The 16,057-nt window shown below is 40.8% G+C and overlaps 2 protein-coding genes across 7 annotated transcripts; one reads left to right on the top strand and one right to left on the bottom strand.

Annotated features, from left to right (window-relative positions):
• Positions 1–1,846: 1,846 nt before the first annotated feature.
• EXOSC3 (exosome component 3) lies at positions 1,847–9,676 on the bottom strand. Its single transcript, XM_064145405.1, has 4 exons — positions 9,259–9,676; positions 9,024–9,173; positions 7,448–7,599; positions 1,847–5,666 (listed from the first exon to the last, which is right to left on the bottom strand). The coding sequence occupies exons 1-4, from the start codon at positions 9,532–9,534 to the stop codon at positions 5,465–5,467; spliced, it is 780 nt and encodes a 259-aa protein (XP_064001475.1). The 5' UTR covers positions 9,535–9,676; the 3' UTR covers positions 1,847–5,464.
• Positions 9,677–9,730: 54 nt separating this feature from the next.
• Positions 9,731–16,012, top strand: DYDC1 (DPY30 domain containing 1). 6 transcript variants are annotated; one of them, XM_064145412.1, is made up of 6 exons: positions 9,731–9,831; positions 11,840–11,992; positions 12,084–12,203; positions 13,948–14,028; positions 14,881–14,973; positions 15,813–16,012. In XM_064145412.1, exons 2-6 carry the CDS (start codon positions 11,846–11,848, stop codon positions 15,864–15,866), a joined length of 495 nt encoding a protein of 164 aa, XP_064001482.1. In that variant the 5' UTR covers positions 9,731–9,831; positions 11,840–11,845; the 3' UTR covers positions 15,867–16,012. The 6 variants fall into 6 exon arrangements, with proteins under 6 accessions (XP_064001482.1, XP_064001479.1, XP_064001477.1 ...); XM_064145409.1 differs by lacking the exon at positions 9,731–9,831 and adding an exon at positions 10,077–10,739 and having other exon boundaries at positions 11,837–11,992; XM_064145407.1 differs by lacking the exon at positions 9,731–9,831 and adding an exon at positions 10,077–10,739.
• The last annotated feature ends 45 nt before the right edge of the window (positions 16,013–16,057 follow it).

Here is a 16,057-nt window from a genome sequence, read left to right on the forward strand (position 1 = left end):
AATTAGTCTGCATATCTGAATCCCACACAAGAGTATCTCCCTACTTCACAAAGCATTGAAACCACTTGAATGCCTGGACACTGGTAGTAGATGGAGAATTGAAAATTGGTCTTATGAAAACATTGGAATTTAACCTTCCCTGCCAACATCTCCAGAAAGGCTTACTTTCTGTGAAAAGCTACTGTGTTGAGTAAGTGGACTTGCAATAAATGCTTTGTCTTCCTTGCTGTAGAAGGGTGCTGAGATTTTGGCAGTAGATGAACAAGAATTTGACTTTCTTGGGTGTATGTTTTTTTTCTCTTAATAAAAGCATCAGGAACAGTGTGGCCAGTAGGACAAGAGAGGTTATTCTGCCCCTGTACTCAGCACTGGTCAGGCCACACCTTGAGTCCTGTGTCCAGTTCTGGACCCCTCAATTCAAGAGAGATGTTGAGGTGCCGGAATGTGTCCAGAGAAGGGCCACAAAACTGGTGAGGGGCCTGGAACATAAACCCTATGAAGAGAGGCTGAGGGAGCTGGGAGTGTTTAGCCTGGAGAAGGTTCAGAGATGAACTCATGGCTGTCTACAACTACCTGAAAAGAGGTTGTAGCCAGGTGGGGTTCAGTCTCTTCTCTCAGGCAACCAGCAACAAGGGGACACAGACTCAAGTTGTGCTGGAGGGGAGGGGTCTAGGATGGGGTTTAGGAGGAAGTTCTTCACAGAGAGAGTAACCTGCCATTGGAATGGGCTGCCCAGGGAGGTGGTGGAGTCACTGTCCCTGCAGGTGTTCAAGAAAAGCCTGGATGGGGTACTTCATGCCATGGTCTAGTTGACTGGATAGGGTTGGGTGCTAGGTTGGACTGGATGATCTTGGAGGTCTGGTCTCTTCCAACCTGGTTGATTCTGTAATAGTTTACCTTTTCCATAGCCTTATTCAGATGTTATTCACACATCTTTCCTGTTGCTAAGAATAGTCTCTAACACACACACACAAGAATATCGCAAAGCAACAGGCACTTACACTTCGTCTAGCTCTTGGGATTTTAAGTGCTCTTAACAAGAACTTTGAGCCCTTATCTTCCTTCTTTCATAATTCAGTTCCACAGCAGTTTGAGCAAAGTTTCAGTTACTTAAGCTTCCACAGCATGCCTGTGCAGAAGTCACCCAGCATGCAGCCTATCGCTATCTGTGCTAAAACATGATCTTGCATTACGAAACTTCCAATTCATGCACAGAATGACAAAGCTATGTGTTATTTCAGAAGTTAATTATTTCTATTTCTTGTTGGATCATGCTTCTCTAGATCAGTTTTAGACAAAAGGTGCCGTTAGAAAAATGGCTTATATTAAACAAGCTGTCTCTTCTACCAGGAAACAGCAGATCAAAAAATCAGTGAAGAAATAGGACAGTGGTGGGCTAAGGCACAGGTGCTATGTCTGTAGAAAGATTCCAAGACTAATTAGGATTTTCAATACTCAGCAAGTAAGATTTGATGCAGATATAAAAAAATACTTTGAACTTTTCACCCATGTGCTAAAGGCACATCCACCCAGATACAGCCTAACACAGGTTTCAGTTAACCCAGGCAAAAGCCATCTCATTTGGAAGCTGTGCAGCTCTATGTACTCATTTGGTGGTGTTTTCAATCTCATCCTGCTTCTCAGGAAATAAAAGCACCAGATTGTCTATAGATGGCCTGAACACAGGATACTAGATTTATCTTAAGTAAGATTATGGCATGGTAGTCGCTGATGAAACCAAAGGACCTACAGGTCTTTCGAAATCAGTTTTACTCACAACAGCAGTTTGCAGTGGAACACCAAAAGATTGGTCACCACTCTCCATCTGGACAAGAGCAGGAAGAAAGAATTAGTAAAGCTTTTTAATGGGTATACAGATGCTCGGTACAAATCCATTTTGGCAGTGGCCTAATAAACACTGAATTACAGAAAAGCCAACCAGTTACAACAATGCAACAGATAGTCAGAGCCTTTGTAAAGAGTGGATGAGGTCATTAGTCCCTCTGTCTGTCCTTCAGTCTTTACTATCTTTACATGAGGTTAAGTGCAATTAAAGCAAAAATGAATCTCCATAACCTGTAGTTTTTCTTCATCTTATTTACTGCAGTGCTGCCTATACTGTTATTACATTCTAAGTTTTAGCTTTTCTCACAGCAGGTAGTACAACTATGGCCCAGGGAAAAAAGGAGCCACTAGAATAGCAAGAAAGTTTCAGGCTAAGCAAAAACCCAGGCCCTTGAACATTCCACAATACTCAGACAGCAACAAAAAGGCAATGACTGCATTTCTGCAATCAGGGCAAAGTCCATCTGCAGCAGTCCTGGTTAACGGCACACTATGACTAAATAGTACTTATTAAAATCCAGACACCTAGCATGCTTCTAGGCTATTTCTCCTTCAAGTTGTTGGGGCAAACCAGCACACTTAATTCCTTACTGTAGACTTTAGTAGTTATACATCTTCGAATCTATTCAAGACGTTAGTACAAACAATGCTGTTTGTTACTGAATGGGCTGCCCAGGGAGGTAGTGGAGTCACCATCCCTGGAGGTGCTCAAGAAAAGCCTGGATGAGGCACTTAGTGCCATGGTCTAGTTGACTGGCTAGGGCTGGGTGCTAGGTTGGACTGGATGAGCTTGGAGGTCTCTTCCAACCTGGTTGATTCTATGATGTAACAGCATGCTACATTGTCCTTAAGACAACTACCTTCTATACTCATGTATCTCACCAAATTGTTTCTATGTAGCTAGAAAAACTGATGTAAAAAGCTAGAAAGCTAGAGGTGACTTAATTGGTAAGGTTTAAAATCACCTGTTGGTTTAGTGGATGATTTTGTTGTTACTGAGAATTACTTGTTCAAGTGCTAAGAAAGAAAACTGGTCTGTCTCTGAAGAGTTGGAGTTTTCCCAGTAGCAGATGAGCGGTTCTTTGTATTTTAAATTTGAGATAAAAATTCCATAACCTCATCTGCTAAAAGAGTATTTGGGTTAGAAAAACAAAACAATGCTGTTATTAAAAGTGTGGGTGCCAATCTGGGTCATTTTCACAGAAATTGGCTAGCAATCAAATACACATGCCAGGAAACAGTTGCAATTTCTGGTGGTATGGCAGTAATGACTAGTTGGGCACAGTAAACTTCTAACTGTAGGCTCAGAGTTAAGATCTTAATCCTCTTACTACATTGAACTATTTGTCCATGCAACTTTTTTCTACTGGAGCAAAATACAAGTGTTTCACTATGGCACTTAGCTCAACACTGCATTTGTTTTGGCATTTATCCTTGATCTTTATACAACAAATCAACCTAGGAAAATCGACAAGCTACACATTTTGTATTTTCAATGCATGCTTTCCATTTAATTCTTTGTGAATTTCCTTTTTAAGAGGCTGCACTCATCTATGGTGATACAGACTGTATCCATGTTGAAATCTAAAATCCTTACTTTTTAATTTTCACCACAACTGGAAAGAAAAGCAATGTATCAAAGCATCTAATAGAGAATCAAGAAGTATCTGAAATTAACGACTGTTAAGCGAGTTATACTGACAAGGGCATAAATCATGCAAATAGAGGCAACAGCAAAACATTCTACTACACAAGGTAAATTTCAAGTCCACATCTGAAGTTTCCATTTCCTGAGATGTGTTTATGTGCCTTTAATGGGTATACAGAAGACTTTGTGGCACTTCAGCAGAATACATAATTAACTCAGTGGATCAGTCTTTCTTTCTAGAACCAAGTTACATTCTTTGTCACTGTTTCTGGTGGTACTGGTTTAATCACAGACAAAATTAAAACTTCAAAGACATCACATAAATTTTGCCTGTATATTTTGTTGATTGAAGATTGTCAATGCCAAAAACTCATTTAAGGAATGTAGATATTTTTCCAAGTAAAAAAACCCCAAAGAAAACAACAATCAAAACACCAATACTGCCTTCTTTCAGCAAGCTACTTAAATGTATTTGCTCTCAACTATTTTCCCCCACACTCATTTTGCTTGCATCTGCTGTCATTTTTGCTACTGCATAAATTGTCAAGCATAGTACATACTTAAAATGATTCTGTTGGGGGTAAAACTCAAGCACGTTGTGGATACAACACTTTGGTAAATTATAAAGAGATATATTTCAATATATTGTTTCCTGCTCTTAACGAGTAGTATGATGATGCACTGACAATGTTGGAAACTTTCAAAGTCAGCAGTTATGGTGGACTACCAAAGCAGCATTTCAGAAATAGGAATTGTTCATGTATCTTGAAGGTTAAGCTTAAAACTGAGACTTTGAGGAGTGAAGGAGGGTTGCTTAGGTAAAAAGGGGAGTCGTAAGGCTAACTGCATTTCAAGCCACAACTCTGCGAGAATTGATCCATGTTGTTCCCCATTCCTGTGGTTTTACCATTATGATCCAAACATTCACAGAAAACAAAGTTAGCACCCTGAGACGATTTGGCAAGTTCTTTTCTGCATATGCCAGCTATTGTTCAACTAACAGACAACCAGAGGGGACTCTAGCTAGCTAAAGATGAAAAAATACTGTAGGAGTTAGTAAAATACTTACAACTTTTCATGTGTAGTAAGAAAGAGATTATAGTCCTAAGGGATTTAGGGGATGTGAATTAAAGTTACTTCAGCTGGGAGGAGACAGAAAAAGATGATTAAAGATCCACACCAAGCCAGATGGTGTATTTAGCCAAAGGCTAAATAGGGTGGCTAGTGAAACCCAGAAAGAACTCCGAATTGCAGCTGATAAGACTCCTACAGAATGGGGATTTAGGAGAAAGGGCTCTGAATTGAAGTATTGCTGTTAAGTATATTTTTTTTCACCTCCAGTGAGTCATAACCTAAGTAAGAACCTTCTAGAAGTGTCCCAATCACTTTAATACTGCCAACCAGGTTAGTTTTAAGGGAAAGAGGTAAGGCACTCTGACCATATATTGTGTCTTATCTGATGCCCTGCCTTAACCACATGATTATTTTATCCTACACCCTGTAATTATTTTCTGGTGTTCTCCAACTGCATTCTATTCCCAAATTTTGTAAAATGTTTAATTACAACTTCTTGTCACTACACAGATAGAGCACCTGACTAAATGACCTGCATGATAGTTTGCACTACTTCAAGTACATACATGAAGTTTTAATATTAACTAAAAGATAAAATACACAAATTCAGTGTTTTTCTTACAGAAGGCTTAAGTAGTTACACCTCAAGAGTTTCAGCTACTGAAAAGTGTTAAAGACCATTTCCACATTAGCCAAAATTCATAAACAGTTTCATAATCACAGAATTGATTAAAACCACAGTTCCTAAATAAGATGAAAAGAAGCTGAGTGGATAAAGAAATGAAGAACAAAGAAAGTCTAATACTTATTTTTTTTTAAATGACTTTTAATATAAATCTGAATACAAAAATAACCAAATACTGTGGGGTCATCTCAAATCCTCAGTGTTTTCTCTTATCAATTCCCTGACAATTTGGCAAGTGCTTGTTTTCTCTGTTCTGCAGTCATATACTCACAGGCCTCCAAAATATTTACTATAATTAAAGTCTGTTGAACTGTTTTTGCTTTTACCCATATTCTTCCATTCATTCCCAGCACCAGCTCAAATGGGTACAACTGTGATAACTCTTGAATTATTTCACATTTGGGAGCCAAGAGTCTGTAAACAAGATTTTAAAAAGTCAGAGGAAGAAATACTCACATTTGATAGACACCAAGTTATAATCAATCAGTAACTAAACTGCAGTACTGGTGTGATGGGCACTACTAAAGGAACACCTAAAGGTAAGGTAATTAAATTACACATACATCCAAAATAGCAATGCAGTATCAGGTTATTACTTCTGTCACAAAAAAAAAAAATATATGCACCTGAAAAATGGGAATACTTGTGAATTTACTTTTCTAATTAGATTCAGAAGTAAGACCTGACAAATTTAGAGCAAATTGATACTTTCATAACAACTCTAAGATTCAATAAATTCTAAATCTACACTGTCTGACTGGCATTTCTAAAGTGCTGCAAAGTATAAATCTGACACAAGGTTATTTTTCCCACCAGCCTCCCTTCTCCTTCAGCAGACAGTAACATCAGTATACAGAGTACTACATTTTTAATAGGTGACAGCACACCAAAAAAACCCAATATTGCAATTAAAATCAAGCTTCCTCAGGCTCTCTCAAATGAGAAACAAACATATCAGTAATATACTGTTTTTTTCCTGCATAGTTACCAATGTTGAAAAACAAGCAGAATTGCTACAGAAATACTTGTATCAGCCCACACTGGCTTTTGATGAAACATGTAAACCAGGCAAATGACTACTTAAAAATCCTAGGTATGAAACAGCTTCTTTGCATCTCTAGATTTCTTTTCCAAAGAAAAACAAACTTGAAAAAAAAATCCTCCAAAAAGCAACAACAAAGCTTGACTATCATTCATCCATATAATCTTGTAGTCTGTGACAGTCTCAAAAGTCTTGTATTTTTATCACTGTAAGTCCAAAGTTTAAAAGCTTATAAAATGGTCCCTGGATTAATCTCAGATGTAAAATAAAATCAGTATTTTTTTAAATCTGAATCCTTATTTCAATTTATTTTCTGACTTCCAAAAAAAAAGATAATGCATAGTGATGTGGAAAGACCCCTTTAATCAGCTAGTAGCCAAATATACATACCTCAATGTCCTCTTAAGCATAAAATAGACAGTAAGCCTTTCCAATTTTTAAACTCCAAGATGGCAGGTACATACTTGAAACCCCATCTCAAATGTCTGATTGCTGCAGGTCACTAGTTTTATATTGCTTTGGCAATCACATCACTTTTTTAAGAAGACATCACACAACATGATACTGAAAAACATCTAAATCTCTTAAAGGTGAAAAGAGATGCTCTTTCTAGGTTGGCATCATTAATATATTCAGCAAAGCTAATATAACTGGGATTGTTTAGTCTGGAGGAGGCTGAGGGGAGAACTCACTGCTCTCTACAACTATCTAAAAGAAGGTTGTAGTGAGGTGGCAGGGGGTGTGGGGGGAAAATCTCTTCTTCCTCGTACCAAGTGATAGAATGAGAGGAAACAGCCTGAAACTGAACTCAGGAAGGTTATTAGGGAAAAAATCTTTACTGAAAGGATGGCTAGGCATTGCAAGAGGTTGCCCAGGAAGGTAGAGTCACTGTCCCTGGAAGTGTTACAAAAGTATGTAGACATGGCACTTCAGGATATGGTTTATTGGTGATGGTGGCATTAGGTTAATGGTTGGCCTGAATGATCTTAGAAGTCTTTTCCAACCAAAACAATTCCAGGTTCTATCATTCTATAAATAAAGTAAAAAAATGACACAATTTACCAAACTGTCCACACTGCTCAGAAAAAAATCATTGTGCAAATCTTACACACATGACATGTCAGAGTGACTACTTACTTTTCTTAGTACTTACTTTCTTATTAGACCTAAGGAAACTTTAAAGAGGAAACCATCTTGTCCAATTATTCCCATTCCAGTTGATCTTCCACTGCTATCTATACAGACCATCTCTGGTTCCATGTCTTTATTTGCTACAAGGAACTGACCATAAATAAGATCTCCCACCTAAACAAAGAAGTGTCAGAAAGAAAAACAGTAAATTATCATATTGTACATTTGTAAGCAATACTCAAGTTGATGAAGATTCTCGAGGCCACAAAATAGTTTTGAAATATTTTGTGACAAAAATATAAACCTGTGTAGTAGGAACTTGCATTTTCACTTCTCCTACTAGAAGAAGGAACAATTATCTTGTATCACTACTGGAATTTGAAAGATAAATTTAAGAACTGTATTCCACAGAACGATTGTATCTTAAAAATAAGGTATGAAACAGCTTGTTTGTATCTCTAGATTGTTTTTCCAAAGAAAATCAAGCTTTTAAAAAACCCTCCCCAAAGCAACAACAACCTTGACTGTCATTCATACACATAATCTTGTATTGTTTGGTAGTCTCAAAAATCTCTTATTTACATCAGTGTAACATGCCAAACTTGAGTCCCTTTCTTCAGATTTTAAGGCATTAAGTCTAAGCAAGCTTCTCTTGTAATCTTTTATCAGAACAACAAAAAACCCTACACTAACCCATTTTTTCTTGACAATCCATTAAAACATGCAGAGATGTGGTGTTTAGGGGCACGTGGTTTAGCATAAGTGGTTGGACTTGGTGATGTTCAAAGGTCTTTTCCAACCAGAACTATTCTATGATGCTGCTATTTCAGTTGAATGCACAAACTGTGGCATTCAAGTGCCAGAGAACTCACAATCATTTATAAAAGAGTTACTCAAAAAAATCTACCAGTACCAGGTGGTGTACAAGCCCTTTTTAAAACCTTTACTTCAGAGTACCCCTGAGATGCAGATTACTAATGAGCTGCATCTGCTGGCAGGTAGCCTTATTGGAAGGTTCAAATGTAGGAGGGAAACTGCCTGTTATGTGCCAGGTACTAAATCTCCTTAGCTACATACTCCCTTCAGAAACTTCAGAGTGCTCACAGTCCAACGGTGCAAAAAACTCTAAAAGGAGCTAAAGCAAAAGCAGTGCAAATAAACCTGCACTCTTCCTTTTATATGTGGCTTATAAAATGGTTACTATAAAACACCCCTATAAAAAGGGGTGGTTGTGGCCAGGAGGAGGTTGCTCTCTTCTCTCAGGTGGCCAGCACCAGAACAAGAGGACACAGCCTCAGGCTGCACCAGGGGAGATTTAGGCTGGAGGTGAGGAGAAAGTTCTTCACCGAGAGAGTCATTGGACACTGGAATGGGCTGCCCGGGGAGGTGGTGGAGTCGCCGTCCCTGGAGCTGTTCAAGGCAGGATTGGACGTGGCACTTGGTGCCATGGTCTAGCCTCGAGCTCTGTGGTAAAGGGTTGGACTTGATGATCTGTGAGGTCTCTTCCAATCCTAATAATACTGTGATACAAAGAAACGGCACAGAAACATCACCAAACGACATGGCTAAAGCGTTAGCGCAAACAAACGAGCATTAACCTGCACATTCGGCCTGTTTCTCTTCGTGGCGCCTTCAAAGGCCAGGTAGGACAACGACGCCTGCTCGCTCCCCCCGACGTCCAGTTTAAACACGTCTCCCGCTTTGGCTGTCACTATTCCTATTACGTGGTCGCCCTTGACCGGAACGTACTGCAAATGCGGGTGTTAGAGAGAGGTCAAGCAAATGCGGACAAGCGGTGACTTCCCCCTCCCGCCGCGCATCCCTGGCCCCTACCCGTTTCTGCTGCGAGTCCACCCAGTAGACACCGCCCGCCGCACCGCCGCTTCCCGCCGGGCGGTGCCGCAGCAGCCCGCACTTGATCACCATCAGCCCGGCCCCGCACCGCCGCAGGCCCGGTCCGCACAGCAGACGGCCCCGCGGGGCTGTTCCGGCGCCCAGCCGCAGCCGTTCCCCGTCCTCATCAGGGTAGCAGGGGAGGAGCAGCAGGTCCCCGGGCAGCACCACTTGTCCCACGCAGGCCTCCGCAGCCACTCCAGACTCGGCGGCCATCGCCGCGCAGGCACAGAGCCGACACGGGCACCGCGCAGGCGCACGGAGCGCCGCGCAGGCGCAAGTCGCCCCGAGGCGCCTCTGCCGGCCGCGGCAAAAAGCGCAACGGCAGCCCTGGGGCGGGCTCGCCACTAGCCGAGGGTAAAGGCGTCTGCGCCTCGGCCGCCCTGCGAAACGTGTCCACAGAGTGCTAGCGACATCCTCCGGCCGGAACAGTAATACCGGCCCCGGTGTGTGCTTTCCATCTCCTCTGCGCTCCCTGCCGAACACCGGAGCCAGCTTCTTGCCTCTTCAAAGGTCAGTTTTATCAGGTATATGCTTCATTACTCCTATGCAGCCTTTCGTTCTGGAAGAGTTCGTCCTACGGCCTATCATTTCTGCTGGGAAAAGACAAAGACAATGCAATTAAGTTTCACAGTCATTAAAGTCGCTGAATCAGTCACTTCAGCTGCAGTTATTCCCAGGGGTTATCAATAGCTGATTAGAAGTTTCCAGTGAAGCAAGCAGCTGGTCAGATTTGAGGTTAATGTCAGCCAGTAAGTTTATCAGTGAAGCGGAAAGATGACTTTTCTTCCATCCTGGAAGCCTAACTTCAGCATGTATTCCGCTGGATTTAAAAACACACCCTCTGCTCGACTACAGAACGCTTACTGAGCATTACTTCAGGTTCCCTACACGAAGCTTCCAAGAATATTTTCTTCCCGAAATTGCTATCTAGCCTTTCCGTGTGCATATATATATATACACACATATACCAATATATTTATGCAGAGAGAGACCGATGCAGACTCCGCATCAACCAGGAAGCGCCTGTGTACTGCCAGCCGATTGTGCTCAGGACTGACTGAAGATACTTCCCCGTGGACATCCTTTCCGTTACGAGCGCAAACTCTTCACTGAGACCTGGCATTAAATGCCTTTCACATGAGTTTGTCCTCCGGGAGACCCTCACTGCAACTGCAAGGAGCGCTGGCGGACGCTTCATCTCGCCGGTGATGCACCATCCGTGGCTTCTGCGAGGGACGCGGCTGCCGGAGGCTGCCTTGGGCGTTACCTGCCGCGCCGTGCGCTGCCGGGCGGTGTTGCGTAGCAACCCATCGCGTTCCCGGCGGTACGGGCCTCGCCGCAGCCTCTTAGCGCCGTGGTGGGCTCTACGGCATTGGAGTGCGTGGAGAGGTGCCCAGCACCCATTGGGACGGAGGTAGGTAAGTGCGAGCAGGGGGTGTGTGCGGACTGCTGTCCCTTGGCTGAGCTTGGGGCTCCGGGAGCCGGCGAGCAGCAGGAGCAGGCCTACTCTCTGAGGAAAGTCGAAGTGGGGAGAGGTCAGGGGGGCGATAGCGCAGGCGCGCAGCACTAGAGATAAGGGTGCGGCAGCGCCGAGCTGTAGCGGCAGTCCGTGGGGCACCGGGCAGAGCAAGGTGGGGCCGGCCGGCCCGCCTTCCGAACTGCTCTACAAAGCCACAACTGAGGGACGAACTCGCCCAGCGCGTAGCTTAGAGAAAGAGTAAGCAGGCCCCAACCTGCGCTTAAATGGAGCCCGGGAACAGCGGCCGAGGGTGGATGCTTCAGGTGAAACTGGTCAGCACAAGTAAGGGCTACCAGTGCCATCAGGGCCCAGAGTAGGGTCTGCCCTCTCTGAACCCTGTGTAAGCGCGAAGAGTTTGACTTGTTTTACATCTCTTCGGCGCCGGCGAGCTGTGAGGTGCTAAGATGCATAGCCTCAGGAGGGCACCTGGCGCCCAACGGGCACCATTCCTTGCGAAGGATCCGCTGCCTCCGCCGGGACATGGCCCCGCAAGATCCATTAAGTTCCGTTAACAGCAAAACGAAGGGTGTGTTAGCATTGCAGACGTCCGGTGTCAGATGTGTTAACGTATTTGCTTCGTGTGTGCAGAGATTTATAGGTTTCCTAACTATGTAGCATGGTTGCTTCAGGCCCTTGCCTTGCATATATACCATAAAGATAGCTTTATTAGTTCAAACTAAAATCTGTTCTTAGTCATTTACAGAAGTACTTTGCTGTTCTTCAGATATCTGTATAGAAGGGGTTTGTTTTCTATCCTGCTGACCTAGAATTACCAGTGTGTTTCCAAGCAGTTTCTCAGTTATAGGGTATAGGAGATTTTAAGCATATTGTTTGGTCTGCAGAGCTTGTAAACAACTAAACCAATATTTAAATAACTATCTTCTATAGCTATCTTGTATTAATTTCTAGGTTAATAAAATGAATGATGTAATATTCAGTATTTGGCATCTAAGGCAATCTAGTTCTGACATGGATGCTAATCTTGCTTCTTGTTAGTAGATGTGAATGGAGTCTCAGTATCTGAAGAGATGCCTGGGAAGTTGCCTGAAAAAGGGACTGGCAGAGGTTGTAGAGCATCGGCCAGCAGATCCAATAGAATATTTGGCACACTGGATTTACAATTACAGAAGAAACTTAGATGAAGAAAAAAAGGTGAACTCCTTTTTGGGCAGAAAAAAATCATGACAATGTAATTGACACTGTTGCACTTTTTTTAATTGATTCTGTGTTACCTCTGAAATAGAGAATGTTGGAGAGGGCTGAACTGGAACAGGAACGGGAGGCAGCCCTGCTGGAACTTGAGAAGTTAAGAAAAAATAAAGAAGCCTTATTGATCTATCAGAAACTTGAAGAACAACATCAGGTTAATAATACTTAATGATACTTAATAATAGGTAATTAATATATAATACTGTGGCATGTTGTAGCTGCCTGTATACTTCTGATATATTTCCATATACTTCTGCACTTTAAGTACTTAAATCTTAATTTCCTAAATAATAACTGAAATAATTAGCATATGGTGAGAAAAACTTACTATATGGGAAAATCTTATTAAAAAATGAAAGAGCCTGAGTTTAAAAAGCAAGCAATTTAAGATTTATGTGAGAACTAACTTAAGCAGGCTAGCTTCTGTAGTTAACTATGAGCAAATAAAGCAGGAAATTCCCTGGAACACATTTTGACAAGCTTTTTAGGAGGCCTAGTAGTGATAACAGATCACTGTCACGAGTAATATCAGTATTATCAATATAATATCAGTAATGTAAAAAAAGGTAATGAGAAGGTATACGTAGTTGTAGAATCCTGAAACTGATTGGGCTATAGTCCTGTATTCAGGCATGCTTTGCTTTTATGTACCAAAAAAGAATGTGAGAATTAGTTGCTTCAGTATGACCATACTTCTAGTATAATTTTGTGACTTAACCCCAGCCAGCAGCTAAGCTCTGCACAGCTGCTTGCTCATTCCTCTCTGATGGGGTGGGGAAGAGAATCAGAAAGATAAAAGTGAAAAAACTGGTGGGTTGAGGTAATGACAGATTAATGGGTAAAGCAAAAGCTGTGTTCACAAGCAAAGCAAATCAAGGAATTAATTCACTACTTCACATCAGCCAGCAGTTGTTCCATTCATCTCCAGGAAAACAGGTCTCCATCATGTGCAATGGTTACACATGAGAAGACATGAGTAACCATGGACGTGAGAAGAGAAATGACCTCACTCTGAGCTTCCTCACCCTTCTTTCTTCTTCCCCCTAGCTTCATATGCTGAGCATGTCACATGATGCAAGTTATCCCTTTGGTCAGCTGGAGTTAGCTGTCCCAGCCATGTACCTCTTAACTTTTTGTGTGCTTCAAATGGGGTGGTGTGAGAAGCAGAAAGAGCCTTCACTCTGTGTAAGCACTGCTCAACAGTCATGAAAACATCCCTGTGTTGCCAACATTTTTCCAGCACAGATTGTAAACATAGGTCCATACCAGCTACTAAAAAAACAAATTCAACTCTATCCCAACCAAAACTAGGATATAACTGCTCACAAAATGCTACAGTAAACAGTGTTCTCTAAGCCTTAGTGGTGTGAACATGAACATTTTGATTATGCAGCTTCTGAAGTTTTGATGCAATAGGACCGAGGCTTGCAAAGAATAGACACTTTGTATTACATATTTCTGGGAATATTGAAGGTTGCTGATGGGGATGATAAATGCTAATAACATTTCATACCAATCTTCTCTGTGAATTTGATTCTATATGGGTGTATCTGTTTGTGCTAGATTCTATATAAAGTATCAAGGTCTTAATCCAAAGTGTAGAAGATAAGGAATATAGACTAGTTGACAGCATGTGGAATGAGACAATACACTATCTCAGTTGTCTTTTTTTTCTTGGTAGTAAACCCCTCCTGTCATGGGAGCCTAAAACCTATGAAAATGTTGAGCCAGGTGATACTGGAAGGGATTTATATTCTTGCAGTTATGTTTGATGCTTTGTTGTTGTTTTTTTTTAATGTAGGTTTTCAATTGTGATAGATACTGTGAGCAATGGGACAGGGAAGATGAATGTGGAGTGTGTTTTCCTTCTAATTTGTCCTTTTCAAAATTGTCTGCAGGGTCAGTTGGAACAAGAACATGAGGAGTTGGAACTGCAAAATGAAGATGATGAAAGGCTGCTGCAGCAGAAAGATCAAGAGGTTTAAGCTAAAGCTTTATCAGTGGTTTGGAACTACTGTTAATCAGCTGCCTTTTCCAGATGCAGACACTAATATGAAACAAAAGGCAGAAGCCCATGGGTGTTTAACATACAATTTGAAAAGAAGTGCAAACGAGAGAGGAATGTCTAATACCTTGTTTCAAGTCTGGCTTTTATACATTTTTTTTTTTTGTCTGTTTATTCAGAACAGAGCATAAATATATTGCAAAATTTAGTGTAGGATCACCACCTTAATAGATGCTTTCGCATTCCTTGATCTTACTTAGGAGGAAGTATTGTAACTTAAGCATGTCTAATTTAAGTGTCTAGACAGCAATCTCATACAGTGTGCCAGTGTAAAGCTCATTTGCTGTACCTGGAAAAGGAGCTGTGGTTTGGAATTGGGATGTCTCTTGATTATGAGACTTTCCTGGTGCACAGGAACTTATGCTAACAGAAGAGAGCACGTGTAAGTGTATGGTCTTTTAATGCTGTTTCATACACTGATAATTGGCAGGTTTATCTCAATAAAGCTTTTAAATGTGAGTATCTCTTAAATTTATGTGGAGTGCATCATATTTTAGAGATAGTTTTTTTTAGATTGTTCTGTTAAAATTCAGACAATTATAAAAAGATGGCAATATGAAAGTGACAGATGAAACAAAGCTTAATTCAAAATACCTATTACTTAATAAAACTGATAAAACTACTGTTAACAAGCATATAAAGACCATATTTACATACTAACACATTTCTATAATGCATATCTAAAGTACTCTCTTTATATTAACACATAATGTCATTTTAACATATCTGGAATGCTTTTAACTGAAAAATGGTTTTCATTCCATAGGAAAATGAAAAGGTAGTAGCTGAACTTACAGAGAGACCTGTAACACCTAAACTAACCACAGTTGAGGAGCTAGATGAGAATGGAGAGTATGAGGTAAGAATTTGGAAAGAACAGGGAGATTATGAATGGTTGATTCTTCCAGATTTGCTTTTCTGTGCTGCCTGTTAGAATTGTTGTAGCTAAGTCTGTGCTGGTTTTCTGCCATAGTTTTAAGGGATTTTTAGTCACAACTTGTAAACTGTCTGTAGCCTGTTCTCTGGTACAAGTTAAGCTGTTCTAAAACACTGTATGATGTTGGCTAAATCATTGAGATTTTAAAAAGCCATTTCATATACAGATGTTACCAATGGAAATGGTGAGAGGAAATGGTAAGAGGAGGCATCCTTCCTTTCCCACATGAACAAAGAGTCACAAACAACTTGTACTAAATCAGTAGTGCAAGCCTAGCTCAAAATTTCTATTCTGATACTAATATGCTTTATGCTTAAGGTTACTTTAGTAATAGCCTGTTTTGTAAGTGTTCTCTAAATATATCTATGAACATACAGAACTTTTTAGGATCAGGTTTTTACAAGTGTTTTTCTCACTAAGGTAAGTCATATGAATTCTCAAAATCTTGTGTAGCCTGGATTTTTATGCTTTTCTGAGAGTTACATATTAAAAAGTATTCTTGAAGCTTCAGGCATATTTTACATGTTCTTAAATAAGTGAACTGCAAAACCATATGTAAAAATAAGTAGTAAACTTACATGCTTCTTCCCTGCTACCTCATTCAGACTTGCTGGATTTTGTAATAAAAGTCTAATGATAAACATATTTCACTGAACAGAAGCATTCATAATTACATTGATAAATACCTACAAAGTTCAGTTAATGGTAGTGACTGATTCTATTTTTTGTTTGGTTGTTTGCTTTGTCTGTTTGTTTTTTAGACTATAACAGCTCCCATGGTAGAAGCAGAACAGGAAAGTTCCCAACTCATCTGAAAGCAGTAAATATATTTTCTACTCATTACTTGCTCATCCAGAAATTTCACATCCTAATTTGTGTTTTATGTATACCACTGATTTACATACCAATTGTTTCGGTTTCTGTGCTTTGTGGGTTGTTGTATAAAGTCTTAATTCTGGTATGCGGTGTGAATTGGTTTTATTCTTAAACCATTGTAGCTGCTAGC

Source organism: Pogoniulus pusillus, chromosome 6 (genome assembly GCF_015220805.1).
Source record: "Pogoniulus pusillus isolate bPogPus1 chromosome 6, bPogPus1.pri, whole genome shotgun sequence".
NCBI lineage: Eukaryota > Metazoa > Chordata > Aves > Piciformes > Lybiidae > Pogoniulus > Pogoniulus pusillus.